The following is a 20,543-nucleotide window of genomic DNA, read 5'->3' as shown; positions in this document are numbered from 1 at the left end:
CGACTTATGCTGTTTTAAAGGTTTTTACATTTTATTTTTCTAACCTATTGGCAAGACACTTCAAACTTAACATACTGTATTTTAAATTAAAATATTGTTTTCAGCATGTGGACTTATTTTACTTCATGTACAAAAAATATTTTCCTGGAAAGATCTCCCTTCTCAATGCCTTTTGCAAAAATGTTTTAAATATCACTTTACTTTGTGGGCAACGTTTCTTCACATGTTTTCAGCAGAGGTGCTTAAATGGCCTGTCTGTATATTGGGCTGCCAGATGATACTTTTTCAATTATCATATATACTGCATAGTTTTATTATTGATGTGATTGTTACATCAAAGGACTGTGCTCATCTGCATCATCATCATCATCTCAGGACTGAGAGTGTTTCAAAATCTATGACAACGTACACCTATAGCTCTTTGCATTGTTTATGTGGCATGATAGTGGATTTGATGCTTAAATACATTTTATTTGTTTGTAATTATATAATACATTTAACATGATTGGTAATAGTGTTTATGCTACTGTTAAACATTTGTTTGCTGCAGTATTTTTGAACAAGTACATGTATCTTTTATATTATGGTTGCATACAAACAGAGTAAGCAATTTTTTTTTCTTTTATTGTATTCTATTTTAATATGTTTTTACCTTGAATAAGACAAATGCAGGAAGTCAACAGCTATATTTTGAATCCAGCAAATAAAAGAAAAAGCCTGCTACCACCACCCCAACCCTTTGATAAAAGGTTATCAAAAAGTTAAAAGCTACTATAATAATAGACATCCACAAGAGAATGTGCAGCAAAAACATATTAGGAGATTAGTGTTTTACTGATCACAAAACCTTATCAGATTTATAATTTGCTAGATCTAGGCCCAGTTTATACAGTTCAAGGTCTTTACCAGCATCAAGTGAGAGTAGAGCAGCTCGACAACATAAAGTCGGGACTACATTAATAACATATAGGAGGTGAGAGACATAGACTGCACTGTAACGAGTGCAAACAAAATTGGGGTGGATTCGTTTTTGAATGACTGATTACAGGCAGCAAGCATGCCACTTTTTCCAGCAGTGTTTGCAGTGGTGTTCAACATTCAGAGGGCTCCATAACCTTCAATACATTGAAGAAATAATTTTAGTACAGAAAATAGCAAAAATTAATATCTTGAAATGGGGGTGCTGGAGAAAGGCATTCCAGGCCTGAGAACTTTCCTATGCCTATAGAATGTAATATCCCTCTAAATTCATTCATTGAAAAGGGAATCAAACATTGAGGCTTCTTCCTCAGTTAACCTAAGTAGAGCCAATTCTCCTGGCAGAAAGAGGTTCCCCAACTCAACAGGGGGAGATAGATGAGAGAAAGTAATGAGATGAAGGAAAAAGAAATACTAAATAAAGACAGCCATAATCATCGTAACACCACCTCTTCCCTCAAAGAGCATGAGCGCCAGGTATCATTCTCACTGCTCCCACGCATACACCCCTGCCGTCTTCCATCTGCCGTGCCTGCTTGAACAACATTTACACTGTCGGTTATATATAAAACTTGCATATCTTACTCTCTATCTCATGCTCCCATCGTAGCCATGTCAGAGGAGAGCACTAAAGCATGAAGTATGCAAGATGTTATCCCTCCTACTCCAAAAAAAAAAAAAAAATCTTCCAGAAAGAAATGAGGATAAGGGCTTCTGGGGAGTTCCTGAAAAACCAAGTGGGACAAGTCATTGGGAAAAAAAAAATATTCAGACAAAAGTGGAATATAGAAAGTAGAGAAATTAAAGTACTGTGTAAGAATAAATATTTCTGTGAACCATAGTACTAGGGTGCTGTACTGTGTTTGCCATTGCGAATGCAATGAGAAGACAAGCAAAACGACATTCTTTATTGGCTAACTAAAAAGATTACAATATGCAAGCTTTCGAGGCAACTCAGGACACTTCTTCAGGCAAGATGTAATTAGGGTTTGGGTTTTTTAGTTAGCTAATAAAACTTGTTATTTTGCTTGACTTCTCGCTACATCCATAATGGCTAACACGGTTCAACACCCTAGTACTGTGAACCATAGAAGGAAATGCAGATACAAGCAGACCTTGAAGAACCTAGTGCCACTCATCACATAGAGTAATTGAACTGAAAGTTCTACTGAACCATATCATACTCCATTTAATAAAAGTATATACAGTACAATAAATTAACCAATATGCATAGACAGGTGAAGATGTAAATCATGTTCTTCTTTTTATAAGGTGATTAAAAAGATACATTAGGTATTATATTGATATATTTAATAATGCTTGTAATTTTACAGATAAACATGGAGCATTTTTAGTTCAAGGCTGGTGCTATGTTTACAAATACCAATGTAATTGTTTCATGCCTGATGATCTTGTTGTGTGTTTCAGATACATCCACCAGACCTAGAGACACAGACTGGAAAGATGTAAGTGTCACAAGTATACATCAGCATTGTTTTATGATTTTTAAAGAGGCGTTATTTATTAAACAATGTTAAATTAGTATACAAATTGAACAATAGTGGAACTGGCACTCAATGTTCTGTTTCAATCAATTGCATAAATAATAACACACACAGTATATATATGTATATACAGTATACAACTGTATATAAAATCACAAATGGTGCTTCTCATGAGAACAAATGTCAGTTGGCTCATCCAAGCAAAATTATACAAAACCGTGTTGTAGCCATTTCAGTTCATCTTGTTTTTCCCTTGTGATTTTAGAATTGTGGCTCGTCACTCCAGTTTATTAATACTATTTTGAGAAAACATTGAATTTTTAGTTCCTCATTCAAATTTAAATTGGCTTTTTTGTATGACACATTAAATATTGTCTGTTAATAAACCCTAATTTGATGTGGTATATAGTGTAATGGACACTCTTTCTATTTTATTATAATAATAATGGTGTATTGAGTAGACAAGGGCAGATTTTAGAAGAGTAGCAGAGATTAGTCCTGAGAAGGCGATTGTTTAGTTGAAATGTGTTAGGAGTTTAGTTTTGACACAGATATACTTTCATCAGTATGGCAGCTATTCCTAAAGGGCCATGGAAACTGGGAAATATTAATGGCAGAAATTAGGTATCTGTAAAGAAATGTTTTTGGGCTGATCAAAAAATGAAATAGGAAAGGACGGCAAGATGTGAGATTCATAGAGAATAGTGACTTTTATAAAGCTGTGTTGTACTTTCCCATGAATCAGTTGGTCTACTTACATTTCATTATTAGTATATCAGTTTTTTTTTGAGCTAATGTTTAACCTCACAGCAGTTTCACTTATTACCTCTCAAAGTCAGCCGGCTTTAAAAGACCATTCTGTTTTATATTAGCGTACTCCTTGTCCCCTTGTCTGTAGTTCCATCCAGGCATCATATAATGTTACTGCAGTTCTGATAATGTGCATCGACTACACACCAAAGTCTTTATATCCATCTTGTGATACTTTTTGTAGTTTGGATTATAATCATAGCAGAAGCAGGTGTATTCAGCTTCTGCCTGTTATGTGCAAGCATGGAGTCTGGGATTCCCTCTTTTTCCAAAATGCAAACAGATTTAAAGCTGAAAATCAGGAGTGGTCTCCCCAAGACTTTCTCGTATACTCAGATATGGGGATGGATATTTGAGGAGTAAACTGCAACACAATGATGATATTTTTTATATTATCTGCATTAAAGAACAATCAAGAACAGATCAAATTAATAATATATCAAACAAGTTTTATAAAAGTAATGTTGAGTCAATCAGACTCTGCAGCTGCATGAATAAAAGGTAAAGTACCACTTCCGGTTAGCGGAAATAGCCCTAAAGTTGACAGAAATCTACTTTTGGTGCCTAATACTTGTATGCAAAATTTGGTTGACCTAAGTGAAAGCGTACTCCACTTATCGTGTTTATATATATATATATATATATATATATATATATATATATATATATATATATATATATATATATATACACACACACACACACACAGCAATAATTCCAAAAATGTTATTTTTGGACTCGGGGAGATCTAAAACATCGAGAATAATCAAAATGTCAAAATGGAATTTTTGGAAGATTCCAAGACTGAGTTGTTTACTTTTATCCACTAGATGGCAACAAAGGCCACTTCAGACATTTCAAATTCCATCTTTCACACTCATCAATAGAAACACTGGGATGGTTCATGTTTTGATATAACGAACAACGCAAATTCTGCATTGTCAGTTGGGGATGTTGAAATGTCAGAACAAAGTGACAGTGAGAGTGCTGCTGAAATGTCCCCAAGCGTAAATGTGAGCGATAACAGTCTACAAAGTCCTGTGACTGCCACTCAGGAAGACTATCGAGAGATTGATCCCTGGAAACCTTTTGGCTGCCAGAGTTAAAAACAAAACACGTGGTCTTCTGGTGGGCACTCCTGACTAAAAGCCAGTTGGTTGTCTTACATGTTAAATAAGGGATCATGTATTGACAGAGGTGTTGAAGCCTCTGCTTGGATGCAGACGCGCCACAATTCTTACTGTGTATGACATAAGCCAATGCACGCAGTATCTGCAGAATGGCCATAGACTCTGTGGAAAATCGGGGGTCCTGGCAGGATAGGATCAGTGCATGATGGGGCTTCATCCTGTCACTTCTCTCAGAATATGAAGTGAGGCAGTGTAGCTCTCATGTCAAACTTCAGTCTGGCTTCACCACTGACGTCTCCTAGTTTCTACTCAGCAGGGGTCTCATATATAAAACTTGCTTACGCTCGAAATATGCGTCAGCCATTTCTTATGCCAAAGTCAGGATTTATAAAGCACAAATGTGACATGAACATTTTTTTTTAAAGTTACGGAATGTTTTGATCATCCATAAGTTCTACATAAACTCTTTTGGAGTTGGCATTTTAGCAACTCCAGACGACGGGACAATGAAGTGATCAGAAAGTCTTAATTCATCAGTGATGCAGCAGTCACATGCTGATATCCGTCCACCCATCAGTCCATTTTCTAAGCCTGGTTGTTCTAAACTTGTAACAGAACAGCGATTGTGTGAGAGTCTCTGTAATGTAGGCTGCAATTCAGCATACGACTTCTAAATTAGCTTATAAATCAGTCACTATTGCAAAAAATGACATAATTACCATTAACAATATTTAAAAGACAGAAAACAAATGTGTTTTTAAGCTCATATTCCTATGAATTGTAATTAGAAAATGTATGCATGGCGTAACATTTGGGTGTGACTTAGTTAACTGTGAAAGCTGGATGGTTTTCTGTTGTTTATTTTCTTCATCAGAGACATATATATCACGTTGTTGTTGTTTGTTTTTTTAAAATAATTTTGCAACAGGGTTTCATGTGACGTGTGACGGAGATTGGCTCAAATTGCCATGCTGCAGTTTGTACGCTCAGGCATACACACTACCGTTCCGACAGGAGCGTCTTTTGAGCATGTACAAGCGGAAGATACCACACAGAACACAGTAGGCTCTCTGAAGATAACTCTAAGACTGTGAGCTAACCTGTAATTGGAATTGTACAAAGTATTTCTCAGTCTGTTTGAAGGATTGGCAACGTGCAAGTTAGAGTTGCTTTGGAGAGGACACATTATATTATTCCTGGATCAGCTGGAGCCTATTAGTAAGCAATGGGTGTGAGCAGAAGAACCCTGGGCAGAGTGGCAACACATCACAGGATGGACACACACGTATTATTTAGCTCCGCTAGATCCCCTAACCTGCATCTCTTTGGACTGTGGGAGGAAATTGGCGCAAACTCCCGGTGGACGGGACCCCGTACTCCTTACTACTTGGCAGCACTGCTATCACTGAGTCACCGTGCACCTAATTTGTTGATTAACGTATTTACATTAACTGTGGCCTTAACACTGAGGAAAAACGGCCTTTACTCGAGACTTAAATTTAGTATTGTTGAACATCAGTTGCAGGGGTGTGGGAGCAAGCCCCCATAACTCCGCCAAGTGTCAGTAATACGTCAAGTTCACATTGGCTGAGGTTTCATTTTCTGTGTTCTCCCATGGTTTGAACGTAAAGCCGTCACTCAGAGACATTTCCAAGTGTTGATGGTGACGTAGGCCACGAGTGCTCAGAAAGGCCGTCTTTTAAGCCATGCATGGTTACTGGCCGGAGGTGACTTGAAGTGGCTCAGAGCACATACGTGCATGCATACCTTTAGGGTGAGTTGAGATTTATAAAGAAACTTGGTGTACGTTCAGTTTTAGCAATTTGTTTGGTGCATTTTTTGCCTTTCAAGAGTAAACACAATTTTAGTATGGAACCTGATCAAGATTTTACACATGAGCCCCAGCTCCTTTCCATGGCTGTAATACCTGCACCACTACAGTGAGGAATGTCAGAAGAGGGAAGTTTCTGCACAACGTAACAAGAAAGGCAGATCCCTCACCTTCCCCATGGTTATTTGCCACCACATTTTCTTTCTGGCCTGCCACACGTTCTTTCTGTTTTTCAGAACAGCCATGTTATAACATGAAGACGATGGTATGGTGCCTGGACTGTGCACACCAAGAACAAGGAAATGCAGGGTTACGCCATACAGAAGGACTTAACTTAAGGAAATCTGACCCGTGGGAAGTTCTGCCACACTGAAAGAAACTTCTTGACACTTAACTAAACTGCCTTGATATTTTTATTTTATTTTTCTGAAACATATTACATTTGCTTTTCATTATTGTATATGCAGCACAGTGCACTTCATTTGGAAACAAGTGAGAACACACCGCACATATCCTGCGTATTGACATAGAAGTCATGTAAAGGCAATGATGATGAACAAACAATGGTAAATTGTCCAAACTGTCTTCTGATTACTCATTACATCATTTTTTTTATATCTTTACAGCTTTACAAAATTAAATATAAGCAGAAGAAGGACAAGGCCCAATTCTGTCGATACAGAGTCTTTCCGCACCCTCGCCCACAGCCTTTCCCGTTCCAGCCCAGCCCTTTCTTTCCATTTCCATTTAGTCCTAACCTTCCATACCCACCAGGCATCCTCGGTGGAGAGTATGATGAGAGACCCCAGTTGCCTTACTCCGGACCTGGCTTTCCTTTCTTACCTGGTGCAAATTCTGACATTCGACAGCCCTTCAGACCTGCCTTTGACCCTTTTGGCCCGCAGCATGGCAATCCAAGAAGAAATTTCACCAGGCGTCATCCTGCAAGCTCCTTTGACATACGCAGGGGCTTTATTTAACAGTTCTGGAGCAGGACTCGGGGGAAAAGTGCAAAAGCAGAATATTTCGTTTTACGTACGCGAGATCAATTCTTGACACTAGTACACAACTTGTGAGGCTGCTGCCAGTGTCTTCCTCAACAGAAATGGATTTTGCAAATGTGGTGATAATGTGCCTTAAGGTGAATAAAATGAACATTCAAGTTGTGGATGAGCAGGGTCATTGACTGTGAGAAAGATCACATCTTGTATCTGGCATTAGGTGCAGAGCAAAAAGAGTTTGAAAATGTGAGAACTTTGCTGAAACTTGCTTACAACCGATTTATGTTAAAATCATGGCCTACCTGTAGTGTTGTTCGTGCCTAAATAAAGCACTTACCGACGGAGAAGAACGCACTTTATGTTGGCCACTTCGATTTATCAGTTTCAAGCTTCCAAGTTGTTTTGCTGGCTTTCTAAAAAAGATAACTTTAATTATGACCAATTCCAAACAAGTTCTAGAACAGGAAACTGGCCAATTATGAAGTTGGTTCCTGGTGCCCAAGGTGCTTATATGGCCTGCAAGTGTCACATGACCAGTTTTAGAACTGCAACCAACCACGAATTTGATGATGAATCAGTTGGTCGATCACTGCTTCCATTAACCAGGTAATTAAAGGTTTTAAAAAATATGTTTGTGTAAAAGTTATTTTCATCAAAAATGAAAAAGTGTTATTCCTTACACAATGCTTTCTTCATTATTAGTACAAGAATGCTCTAAAATGACATATTCCTAAAAGTGCAATTGTAAGGTCTATCTTAACACCTTCAAGGATGTTGTTAACAAAAGTTAACACCCAGAAGGCCAAATCCACTGTTCATCATCTCATAAGATCCTCTTAGCAACTGAAACTGCTTCACTAAATACAGCAATACTAGCGACGCACGTGGACTTCCAGTCACATACATTTGTCTGTCTTTGTTGTTCTTGACATTGTGTATCCCACACTCATCAGATGGTGTTGCTCTCCTCCTTCTAGTTCTTCCTCGTATAGTGATCTGTGTCCATCATCAACCTCAGCAGTTTGTTTGATGGTAAGCAGATGTTGCTGGTCACCTTTTTCTTTACACCACGTTATTTTGTTTACCAGTAATGCTGCTCTCCTTGTTTGTCCTATTATACTGTTCTTCTTCCCTTTATAGACCTCTGTCATTTGCTTGATGTATAGCAGATGTCACTAGTCTTTTGTGTCTTTCCTCTGTGTCACCTTGTTTGCTGATCACTTTGCTGTAAGAAACCCACAATCACAGGTCAGTTTGCCAAGGCTGCAATGGCGTCAAATTTTTTTTGAATTGCCAAAATGTATGGGGTCATAAAGTTTCGATCAAGATTCTAGCCCCAGCAGTTTGTGGGGAATTGTGTGACAGAGAGACCTTGGCATTATATATATATCTTCTTATATAATACGCTACCGTGGCTGTTCGTTTGTCTGTCCAGGATTTTAAATCACCTGTAGCTCGCAAACCGTTTGAACTATTGACCTGAAATTTGGTACACATATACTACGTGACGTCTACTATCCGCTTTCGGGATGATGATTGACCTCCAAGGTTATTCCTCTTTTTTATTTTTATCTTATTTTATTGTAGAATCAACTCTCGGCAACGGCCAGCAGGGCGGCCATGTGGCACATGCATATGGGTGCTGTGCTCATCCCTACCACCTTCGCCATCACTTCCCCTACCTCTTCATATCTTAATCATTCTTCAAGCAGATTGAAGACTTAAGTGCAAGCTTAAGTAAAAAATTAAGAAAAAAATACTAAGTAACTGCAGCACAAACACTGAATCAGTTTTAATGCAAAAAAATGCCGACAACAAGAGAAGAAGCGGGCCACTAGGATGGAGAAAAGAAGAGCTGCTCAGGAAACAGCAAGCGCATCAACCTCTGAGTAAATGAATGCTAAACATACAGAGAAAGAGGAGAAAACTATGCATGCTCAAGTTAAGTGTATTCACTGCCCGTTATCATGCAGTGCGCCGTTACTGGTATATACAGGTGCTGGTCATAAAATTAGAATATCATGACAAAGTTGATTTATTTCAGTAATTCCATTCAAAAAGTGAAACTTGTATATTAGATTCATTCATTACACACAGACTGATGTATTTCAAATGTTTATTTCTTGTAATGGTGATGATTATAACTGACAACTAATGAAAGTCCCAAATTCAGTATCTCGGAAAATTAGAATATCAATTAAGACCAATGCAAAAAAAGGATTTTTAGAAATGTTGGCCAACTGAAAGTTATGAGCATGAAAAGTATGAGCATGTACAGCACTCAATATTTAGTTGGGGCTCCTTTGGCCTGGATTACTGCAGCAATGTGGCGTGGCATGGAGTCGATCAGTCTGTGGCACTGCTCAGGTGTTATGAGAGCCCATGTTGCTCTGATAGTGGCCTTCAGCTCTTCTGAATTGTTGGGTCTGGCGTATTGCATCTTCCTCTTCACAATACCCCATAGAATTTATATGGGGTTAAGGTCAGGCGAGTTTGCTGGCCAATCAAGAACAGGGATACCATGGTCCTTAAACCAGGTACTGGTAGCTTTGGCACTGTGTGCAGGTGCCAGGTCCTGTTGGAAAATGAAATCTGCATCTCCATAAAGTTCGTCAGCAGCAGGAAGCATGAAGTGCTCTAAAACTTCCTGGTAGACGGCTGCGTTGACCTTGGACCTCAGAAAACACAATGGACCAACACCAGCAGATGACATGGCACCCCAAACCATCACTGACTGTGGAAACTTTACACTGGACCTCACGCAACATGGATTCTGTGCCTCTCCTCTCTTCCTCCAGACTCTGGGACCTTGATTTCCAAAGGAAATGCAAAATTTACTTTCATCAGAGAACATAACTTTGGACCACTCAGCAGCAGTCCAAAGGCGAGACGCTTCTGACGCTGTCTCTTGTTCAAGAGTGGCTTGACACAAGGAATGCGACAGCTGAAACCCATGTCTTACATACGTCTGTGCGTGGTGGTTCTTGAAGCACGGACTCCAGCTGCAGTCCACTCTTTGTGAATCTCCCCCACATTTTTGAATGGGTTTTGTTTCACAATCCTCTCCAGGGTGCGGTTATCCCTATTGCTTGTACACTTTTTTCAACCACATCTTCTCCTTCCCTTCGCCTCTCTATTAATGTGCTTGGACACAGAGCTCTGTGAACAGCCAGCCTCTTTAGCAATGACCTTTTGTGTCTTGCCCTCCTTGTGCAAGGTGTCAATGGTCATCTTTTGGACAACTGTCAAGTCAGCAGTCTTCCCCATGATTGTGTAGCCTACAGAACTCAACTGAGAGACCATTTAAAGGCTTTTGCAGGTGTTTTGAGTTTATTAGCTGGTTAGAGTGTGGCACCAGGTGTCTTCAATATTGAACCTTTTCACAATATTCTAATTTTCCGAGATACTGAATTTGGGACTTGCATTAGTTGTCAGTTATAATCATCAAAATTAAAATAAATAAACATTTGAAATACATCAGTCTGTGTGTAATGAATGAATATAATATACAAGTTTCACTTTTTGAATGGAATTACTGAAATAAATCAACTTTGTCTTGATATTCTAATTTTATGACCAGCACCTGTATGTGTGTATACAGTGCATCCGGAAAGTATTCACAGCACATCACTTTTTCCACATTTTGTAATGTTACAGCCTTATTTCAAAATGGATTAAATTCATTTTTTTCCTCAGAATTCTACACACAACACCCCATAATGACAACGTGAAAAAAGTTTACTTGAGGTTTTTGCAAATTTATTAAAAATAAAAAAACTGAGAGCACATGGACATAAGTATTCACAGCCTTTGCCATGAAGCTCAAAATTGAGCTCAGGTGCATCCTGTTTCCCCTGATCATCCTTGAGATGTTTCTGCAGCTTAATTGGAGTCCACCTGTGGTAAATTCAGTTGATTGGACATGATTTGGAAAGGCACACACCTGTCTATATAAGGTCCCACAGTTGACAGTTCATGTCAGAGCACAAACCAAGCATGAAGTCAAAGGAATTGTCTGTAGACCTCCGAGACAGGATTGTCTCGAGGCACAAATCTGGGGAAGGTTACAGAAAAATTTCTGCTCCTTTGAAGGTCCCAATGAGCACAGTGGCCTCCATCATCTGTAAGTGGAAGAAGTTCGAAACCACCAGGACTCTTTCTAGAGTTGGCCGGCCATCAAAACTGAGCGATCGGGGGAGAAGGGCCTTAGTCAGGGAGGTGACCAAGAACCCGATGGTCACTCTGTCAGAGCTCCAGAGGTCCTCTGTGGAGAGAGGAGAACCTTCCAGAAGGACAACCGTATATGCAGCAATCCACCAATCAGGCCTGTATGGTAGAGTGGCCAGACGGAAGCCACTCCTTAGTAAAAGGCATATGGCAGCCTGCCTGGAGTTTGCCAAAAGGCACCTGAAGGACTCTCAGGCCATGAGAAAGAAAATTCTCTGGTCTGATGAGACAAAGATTGAACTCTTTGGTGTGAATGCCAGACGTCCCGTTTGGAGGAAACCAGGCACCGCTCATCACCAGGCCAATACCATCCCTACAGTGAAGCATGGTGGTGGCAGCATCATGCTGTGGGGATGTTTTTCAGCGTCAGGAACTGGGAGACTAGTCAGGATAAAGGGAAAGATGACTGCAGCAATGTACAGAGACATCCTGGATGAACATCTGCTCCAGAGCACTCTTGACCTCAGACTGGGGCGACAGTTCATCTTTCAGCAGGACAAAGAACCTAAGCACGCAGCCAAGATATCAAAGGAGTGGCTTCAGGACAACTCTGTGAATGTCCTTAAGTGGCCCAGCCAGAGCCCAGACTTGAATCTGATTGAACATCTCTGGAGAGAACTTAAAATGGCTGTGCACCGACGCTCACCCATCCAACCTGATGGAGCTTGAGAGGTGCTGCAAAGAGGAATGGCGAAACTGGTCAAGGATAGGTGTGCCAAGCTTGTGGCATCATATTCAACAAGACTTGAGGCTGTAATTGCTGCCAAAGGTGCATCGACAAAGTATTGAGCAAAGGCTGTGAATACGTATGTACATGTGATTTCTCAGTTTTTTTATTTTTAATAAATTTGGAAAAATCTCAAGTAAACTTTTTTCATGTTGTCATTATGGGGTGTTGTGTGTAGAATTCTGAGGAAAAAAATGAATTTAATCCATTTTGAAATAAGGCTGTAACATAACAAAATGTGGAAAAAGTGATGCGCTGTGAATACTTTCCGGATGCACTGTATATACGGTATATATATATATATATATATATATATATACACACACACACATAGTAGATAGATAATAGAGATATGTAATTATATAGACGGATAGATATACATAGAGATGTACAGTAGATATGTCATCTTTTTCTAATATTATGTCAGTTTAGTGTCAACAGTAAAATTAATCTGCTGGTTTTTGAGCTGCCCAGTGAAATTCTACACAGACGTATTGTGGGGACTTGACCCTAAGAATCTGCAACTGTGGTATCACAATTACATTTATTTTCTGTTGTGTACTTCTCATAATCACACATAAATGTACTCACAGGTGCAACACAAAATATCCGGTCTTATTGGTAGTCCCAAAACAAATGAACATTAATAAGACAATGAGAAAAGGTCAAAGAGAAACTGGACACGGGTTCATGCAATGCATAGCTGCACTTCTTTAATTCAGAAACGTTTTTGTATTACAACACAGCAGTGTTACAGAACCACCTAAGATCACACACTTAGCAGCCATTGCTTTAAAAACAAACATGCTGTAGTCTTTAATAAATCACACTTTTAACTGCAATGAGAAGAAATCATTGGTTTATATATATTAAAACACAACTGTGAACTTGGTCCTCAGTGAATGATAAAAATGTTCTGATACCTTAAAATAGAAAATGGTTCACAGGTCCATTAACAATAGGAATGTTTTTTTTCAACATCAACACTAAAAATGATCTACTAAACCCAGAGAAGTAAAGTGAACACTTGAGGCTTTTCTTACAAGTGGCGCCCCAAGCTGACACAGGCCAATTCATTGTGTCACATTTCACTGTACACCTTCACGTTACAGCCAGCTAGAAGGTACCTTCATTGATTCATTCATTCATGAGGTTTTACAATTGCTCTTTTAAAATCAAATGTTGAACAGATGCCAGGTACGAATCTAAAGCCTCCTCGTGTTCTTGTTCAACTCAGAGGTCTCTCTGCTCTTACAGAATCACACACAAGTTTCCCCATTCGGACATTTACACACTGCGTGATTTAGGGGTACGAAGTCGGACAGCAAACGGGTAAACTGCAGCTCAGTTCTCACCGTTAATGTGATGCAGCGCCTTGTAAACAGTGAAATGATACCCAGCAGGCGGCCTTGAACAGGAATCAGGGCGCCACTGTATCTGGCCTTACGTCAGGCATCATCATAATGTTGCTTTTCAGTTCTAGCGAAGTAGTTTTGTATATATTTGGATTTCTCTACACATTTTCCTTCCTAAAGAATGTTTCGGAATATCATTTTTGTGATTGTACTAATTCATAATTGTTTGGGCCGTGAATCTCTCTTCTTTGACCACTCTCACTCTTTCATCCATACTCACCCATACTGGGCCAGTCGTTCCAGCTGGCTGTCTTTGGGCTGTGAGAGGATGTCGGAGTTCCTGGACGGATCACATGAGAGTGCGCCGATTCTTTAAAATTCCAATGCACTGCTAAGGACACCGACATCCATGCACTGTACTTTATATACAAAAGCCTGCAGCACTCAGTACTGTGGCAGGGTGGGCCGTCAGCAGGACCTCCTAGATGGTACAGAGCGTGCTACATTTGTTGGAAGATGAAAGAAGTTTTACAGATTTCCCTTTATATTTATTTCTTCTAATTGGTAGCCTTCGTCTACATACAGGAAGATCAAACTCGGACCTCGGAGGGCTGCAGGTTTTCATTTTCGCCACTTTATCAACTGGTAACCGACTACTACTGCTAATGGAACATCCCCTTGTCTTCATTTCCGTTGATGTCAATTCCTCTTTTTGTCCTTAACCAGCAACCAAACAGTAATGAGAAGTAAGCGAACCAGCAGTTGACGAGCTAACGCGGCTCACTGTTCATCGTGTAATATCTGTTTCAATAATATAATTGCTGGTCCACAAAATATTTGGATTCTTAGAAAAAATCAAATCAATTCTGAAAATGTCTCAAGTATTAAACAAGGAGCAGAATGAAATCAGGTCATTCGTCAAGAGTGAGAAAAGTTCAATTAAGAAATGGTGGAACTGAGGCTTAGTCAACAGAAATGTGAACAAAGCTGAAAACACCATTTTCGTTTTACTTTCCAACCAAATTGGGAATGCAGTGTTTGTCAGAAGCAACATTTCTTTCACATGCAAATACAAAGTAAACAAGTCATCTGAAATGTCAAAAGCATGAGAAGAAATGTTAAATCCCCAAAATATCAAAGAGCACCCTAAAGAAGACACCAAGCCTGTATCTGGGAATACAATGAGGAGACGACTACCGCCACCGTGAAGAAGGGAAATGTCACAACCAAACAAGTCAGGGGCTGATAATCTGACAGTCAGGTCACGTTATCAGACACGTTAGGTGTTAAAAATGGTAGCGTTTTTGAAGCATTCTGTTTTCCCATAGTGCTACAGGAGACCTGGCACTTTCAACTTCCACACTTTGGAGAACGTGTTTCATTTTTGGTGCTTGAAAACACTTGAGTGTGATGAGAGGCCAAAATGAATTTAAAAAAAAACTATGCATTTTCAAATGTAGCCGTGTCAGTATGGACAAGGCCTGAGTCCGAGGCCCCAGTCACACTACGTTTTTACTTTTCCCATTTTAACTTTTGTCCACACAACAGCCTAAGTGTTGTGGCGTGGACGAGCAAAAGCACAATTGTTCAAAAATGCAGGCTCTAATCACGCGTGAGTTGTTTGTGCTTCCCTAACTGGATCCTGGAGATTACATCTCAGTCCCAGATTGGTCCCCCTTCTTAAAAGAAAAGCGTATTTCAACATAGAGGAGTGCCTATCCATGGCGCTTGTTCTGTTTCTTAACTGTACGCATTGAAATTGTACACTTTGAATGCTGTCTACATACGCAAAAGGCAAGCCATTTCCTGACCTCGACAGTTTTCCCATAAATCCTGTGGCTGGCGGCATTACCATTCGTTCATGGATTGCTGGTCTGTGGTGTGCGTGTGCCCGCTGTAGGCAGACAGCTACATCATTTGCCTTTTTGTTTGTGTTCATGTGGACGGAGATGCATTCATAAATGATACGCTAGTGTGGACAGAAATTGTTTTTGTTAGAAATAGTGTTTTTTTTCTACTTTCATCAAACAACAAAACTTTTAATTCTCGCGGATACACCTCTTCAATGGCAAGAAACACTACTTTCCCCTGATGGCAACATGAATTAGACAATCTACAAGTCTCTGAATTAAAGTTTAAATCCGAACAATATATTCGATCTCTTTTCGCTGCACTAATGTGATCGTTACTCTCATTTTTTTGAGACTTTTTGAGAAATTTTCGTACTTCCATTATCTCTAACCTGCTCTGCATATGTATCGCGCCAACGTTTTTGAATTCTTTACAACGTTCTACTTTGTCATCTACTCTTTGTCTTTTATTTCCAGGCGTGGTTGAATCTCTTGGCACAACGTCTCGTCTCGTGGGACTTGAAAGTATCTCTCTGAAAAAGTCACGTCTCGTCTTGTGGGACATGAAAGTGTCTCTTCAAAAGATCCTGTCTCGTCCCAGGAGTTTTTTATTATGATAGTCATATGAATGTACCCTGATATCTCTCGGCTCACTTTGCATCTTCATTATTGTCTACTTGCTGGAAAAAAAGGAATCAATGAAGGATTCTGAATTTTAAGCTACAAGTCAATTAGAGTTGAACCAAGTGATGTCAGCTCCATTAGCACCAGTGACTTGTTACTAATAAAGTGGCTGGAATGAAAACCTGCTGCCACCGCGACTCTCCAGGATTTGAGTTTGAAACCCGTGATTTGTAACTTCCTTATTTTAAGTGATGTTTGCCAAATAGATGACTGCAACTTCATATGGCATTTAATGACTTGTGGATTGGCAGTGCTTACGACTAAATATTGATCGAAAAATACAAAGAACCTTCTCCTGAAAATAGTGGATGTGAGCAAGCGTAGACCTGAGAACAAGAGACATTGTATTCTGTGTGATTTGATTCACCAGTACATTTAATTTTATTCTTGGTCATGGAAATAACAATGACAATGTGTGTGTACATTTTTGTGAAATTTATCTTTGATCGTTATATTCCATACGGCATTGTCAACAAGAAACAGAGAAGATGACAAGAAAGGAAACGACACCCAATGAAGGACATTTCAAAGAGCTCCTCCATACTGCAAGTGCTGTATGGAAACCAGGAATGTGATGAACTGGCCTTCTAGCGCCTGCCTCTACTTCATGATGCACAATTAATGGGATTACAACTTGATCTGTAATGTGTACGTGTAATGCAGACATTTTATCAGCACGTTTTCGGTTTCTTCTGGTGAAGTAAAAACATTTTTGTTAGTACACTTAAGAAGAGGCTTAAAAGAAAAATAGCCCATTAGTCACCAACCACCTACATGCATTAAGAAATGAACAATATTTTCAAAATGTTTTACCCAGACTGTTTCTGACTTACGACTTGATCTCAACCACTTATTTAATTAATAAACATCAAGTCTCCCGTACCTAATTTTAACCAACAGTAGTACACTGCTAGTCCCTGTTAGCACCAGTGGGCTTTCTGCAAAATTGTCTGTTAGCTCCCCTCAGTGACAGATTTGCTTGGTCATCATATTGCATGTTTAAGACATGGCAGTATAAATGTGAACGCCACTTGTGTGCCACAAAAGATGCCAGATGGCAGCATATTTACAGCTAGTATATCCTTCAGTGCTCTGTAGTTAGTTTGTAAGAATTAGATAAACGTTATCAAACTTCTTTATTCGTCCATCCATTCTTCCATCTATCCACTCTCCTACTGGGCCCACCTTGTCCACTACATGTTTGTGGATACCTGAAGCCTATCTCACAAGGCCTGGGTACAATGCCAGTCTATTAAAGGGCACACAAAGTCACTCGTACAAAGGGAATTTTGAATTGCCAATCAGCATAACATACAAGTGTTTGGGATCTGGGAGGAAATGGAGGTACCCAACAAATCTTGGGAAGAACATGCAAACCACAAACAGACCGTGCTCAGCCGGGGACTGAACCCACGTCTCTGGAGCTGTAAGGCAGGCACAGTAACCACCGGCCTCTCCCAAATGTCCACTTTAAAGGTGTTTCTCATTTGCTTCAGGGGATGTAAGTCCAGTTTTGGAGTGGCATTGGTCTCATCAAGCTGGTGCAATCGGTACTTGCATTGATGTTTTCATCTCCCTTGGTATAAAAAGACAAGCCTTTGCCACCTCTAGAGAAGATGTGCAGACGAATTTTAGGAACTGCCATGGGATTTGATCTTAATGAACAGTTGAACGTGGAAGCAATGGTGCTATCAGTGAGCACTGAGCTTATGTTCACATTTACAGCGTACTGACGCTCCTTGATTATTGGTTCCCAAGTGATTTGTTGGTCATAATCCAGAAGAAGTGTGATAACAAAAAGCTGAGCATAGAAAGGCAATAAGAAAAAGTTTTGACAAGAAATGGCCACTTCCACCAACAAAGCTGATAATATTATGTGTTAAAAAATTATTTAAACGGGCCAAACTCCATACGCCATGTACAACAGTAACTGCACAATTGCAAAAAAATAAGGCAGGACTGTAAGATGGAACATCTGGAAATGCATTGTGGGGGAGTGTAGTTAGGGGCACAGGATGGATTGGTTTACGTATGCTATAGTTTTGATTTGTCCAGAACTATATGCCACTTGCTTTACTATACACGGCTCTTTAGTCTGATATTTTCGGTAAGAGTAAATGGTAACTTAACTTGCTACTCCATCAGCATTGACACAATCTCCTGATGTGGTCAGCACTGGGATCAGAAAGGAATGGAAATGCCAAGTTCAGTCTTTCATTTTTTTTTTCCCCCAAAATGTAAATGGGCCGCCTTGAATTTCTCAATAAAACAGAAGTTTGCCTTGGCTGCTCAGCTCTTCTTTCGCGTCCTCCTTTTTAAAATCAAATACTAAAGTTGAAAATGTCACAGGTTTAATATCTGCCGATAGAAATTCTCTTCAAGTCAGTCCAAATCAAAGCAAAGGGAAAGAATCTTTTGAAAAAACAGTTCAGTTCAAACACCAAATTGAAGAAACAGCATCACAAACAAAATCAAGGAAACCAAGGGTAAAATCGGGGCCGAGACTACGGGCGCCTCCCCTGTGGGGTCTTGCCTGCCTCAGGTAAGCAATTCCCCCATTTTTTTCAACTCCACAATTGACTTCTCTCCAGGGAGAAATCTACTCAAAGACCTCCTGGATGAACTGGGGAAGCTGGGTGACAGACTGTCTGGCTTCTTCGATCTTCTCCAGCTGCAAAGTGGCCTAGTCTGAAAAGAGACTAGCGAAGGACTTCCGTAGGCTCCTGATGGTTTCCGCCTTGGCCTCGTCTTCCGAAGTGTTGCTTCTCTGCAGTGTTTCAGAGAGGCTGAAAGTGTTTGTCAGAGACTGGGATTTGCTGTAAATGGGAAAAAAAGAAAAGGTTTATCACATGGAATCAAAAGTGAATTAGAATTTACCATTTGGATTGGCTGTAACCATTTGATAAGCCACATTTGAGTGGTAATGGCATAGTGGCACAAACATGGCCATCTGTATGGAGAGCTCAAGTCCTACACTCGTTTATATGGATTTCCTTCTCGTCCAATAAACAGGTCAGCCCTATTTGGCCTTGTGTGAACTCAGGTATGTGTGCTTGTGAACAGCCTGAGAGAGTCTGGCATCGCACTTCAGAAAGCCCACTGCTGCCATGCCGTATTCAGGTTCATGCGGCTGCTAAGACTGCACTGGCCTCTTACTGGAAGGCGATCCTCTTTGACCTTTGTGAATTACTGGGGTCATCTGACTCCAAATTTGAGACTTGGATGTCACTCAATAAACTAGTAGGCAAATGGATATCTGGGATCTCTGACCAGTAGCCTTCAGTTTTTTCTTCCTCTTTTCCTTTTTCCACTGCTTGGCCACAGGCTGCTGTCTGTTCTCTTCTGGTCACATGGGCTCCAATTTATCACTGCTACTTTAAAATCTTAACAAGTTGGATTTTTATTTATACTTTTTAAAAAGCTGTTACAGTGGTTTTGTTCCTATTTGCTTCTGGTTTATTTCAATTAAAATTTGAATAATAAAGAAATGTTTATATTTCAGGTCACAAAACCTGGGTGGACTGGTAAATGATACATACTGAAATGAATCGATTACGACACTTTTACTTTCAATACATTTATACTGCAACTAAACAATAGATAAACGTTTATCGGTAGCTTAATAAAAAGTGCCCAGAGTCTGCAAACTGATGAAAAACTAAACCTGAGAATGTATTTTTATATTTTTATATTAATTTTGTTATTTTCTTATTTTTATATTCATAGCTGAAAATACCTGACATTATGAAAATAGTTCAGTGCCAGAATAAATATCTTCCCTTCCTCCTCATTCTTCCTGTCTCAAAACAGGTAGTTGAATAAATCATATTCTGTTTGTTCTTAACATTTAATATTTCATATATAATATATAAACAATATCTGAACACACCTTGAAATTTTCATATTTTGATAGAAAATGATACCTCCTTTCTATCAAGAAGCCATTAAATTGATTTAAAAGTACAGCCACGATATTACTAGTGTTTCCAATTGCTATTACAGCTTGAAAAAACTAATTTATTATTCACATTTACATTTGAAACAGCCATTTTAAAAGCACTTAGTTATTAAAGAAACCTTTGTAATTGCATTAGCACTACTGAAACCTGTTATTGTGTTCACTTGGCTTTCAAGGCATTCCTAAATGGATTCAGTTCTGGATTCAAAAATGAAGCAGCTTTCTCAAGAAACACGTCCGTTTTTTGTTCCTTTTTCTTTTTCAGAATGAAGGCTATTCTATGTGACAGACTGCCAAGAAACTGAAGATGTCATACAAAGTTATTTGTTACTGTCTTGAGAGAAGAGGGCAAACTGGATTAACCAGGACAGAAAAAGAAGGAGAAGGCCCAGAGGCACAACTCCGTAAGAGGAGAAGGACATAAGAGGCTGTAGATGGAGAAACAAATGTCTTACAGGTCCTCAGTGGTCTTCTTTATTAAGTGCAA

The 20,543-nt window shown here is 39.5% G+C and overlaps 3 protein-coding genes across 6 annotated transcripts in view; 2 read left to right on the top strand and 1 right to left on the bottom strand.

Annotated features, from left to right (window-relative positions):
• Positions 1-7,609, top strand: part of fbxo7 (F-box protein 7) — a 66,080-nt gene extending 58,471 nt beyond the window's left edge. For all 4 annotated transcript variants that reach the window (XM_051929513.1, XM_028805455.2, XM_028805437.2 and 1 more), the window contains 2 exons: positions 2,407-2,444; positions 6,881-7,609. In XM_051929513.1, coding sequence (XP_051785473.1) covers positions 2,407-2,444; positions 6,881-7,234 — 392 coding nt within the window. In that variant the 3' untranslated portion in view covers positions 7,235-7,609. The remainder of the gene's footprint in view (positions 1-2,406; positions 2,445-6,880) is intronic.
• Positions 1-20,543, top strand: part of LOC114654705 (metalloproteinase inhibitor 3-like) — a 756,439-nt gene that overhangs the window by 350,870 nt on the left and 385,026 nt on the right. The window lies entirely within an intron of this gene.
• Positions 15,563-20,543, bottom strand: part of LOC114654698 (synapsin-3-like) — a 749,936-nt gene continuing 744,955 nt past the window's right edge. Inside the window, exon 14 of the mRNA XM_028805409.2 lies at positions 15,563-18,914. Coding sequence (XP_028661242.2) covers positions 18,782-18,914 — 133 coding nt within the window. The 3' untranslated portion in view covers positions 15,563-18,781. The remainder of the gene's footprint in view (positions 18,915-20,543) is intronic.

Source organism: Erpetoichthys calabaricus, chromosome 1 (genome assembly GCF_900747795.2).
Source record: "Erpetoichthys calabaricus chromosome 1, fErpCal1.3, whole genome shotgun sequence".
Classification (NCBI taxonomy): domain Eukaryota; kingdom Metazoa; phylum Chordata; class Cladistia; order Polypteriformes; family Polypteridae; genus Erpetoichthys; species Erpetoichthys calabaricus.
Note: the sequence above shows the minus strand (reverse complement) of the source record. Positions and strands in the feature narration are given on the sequence as shown.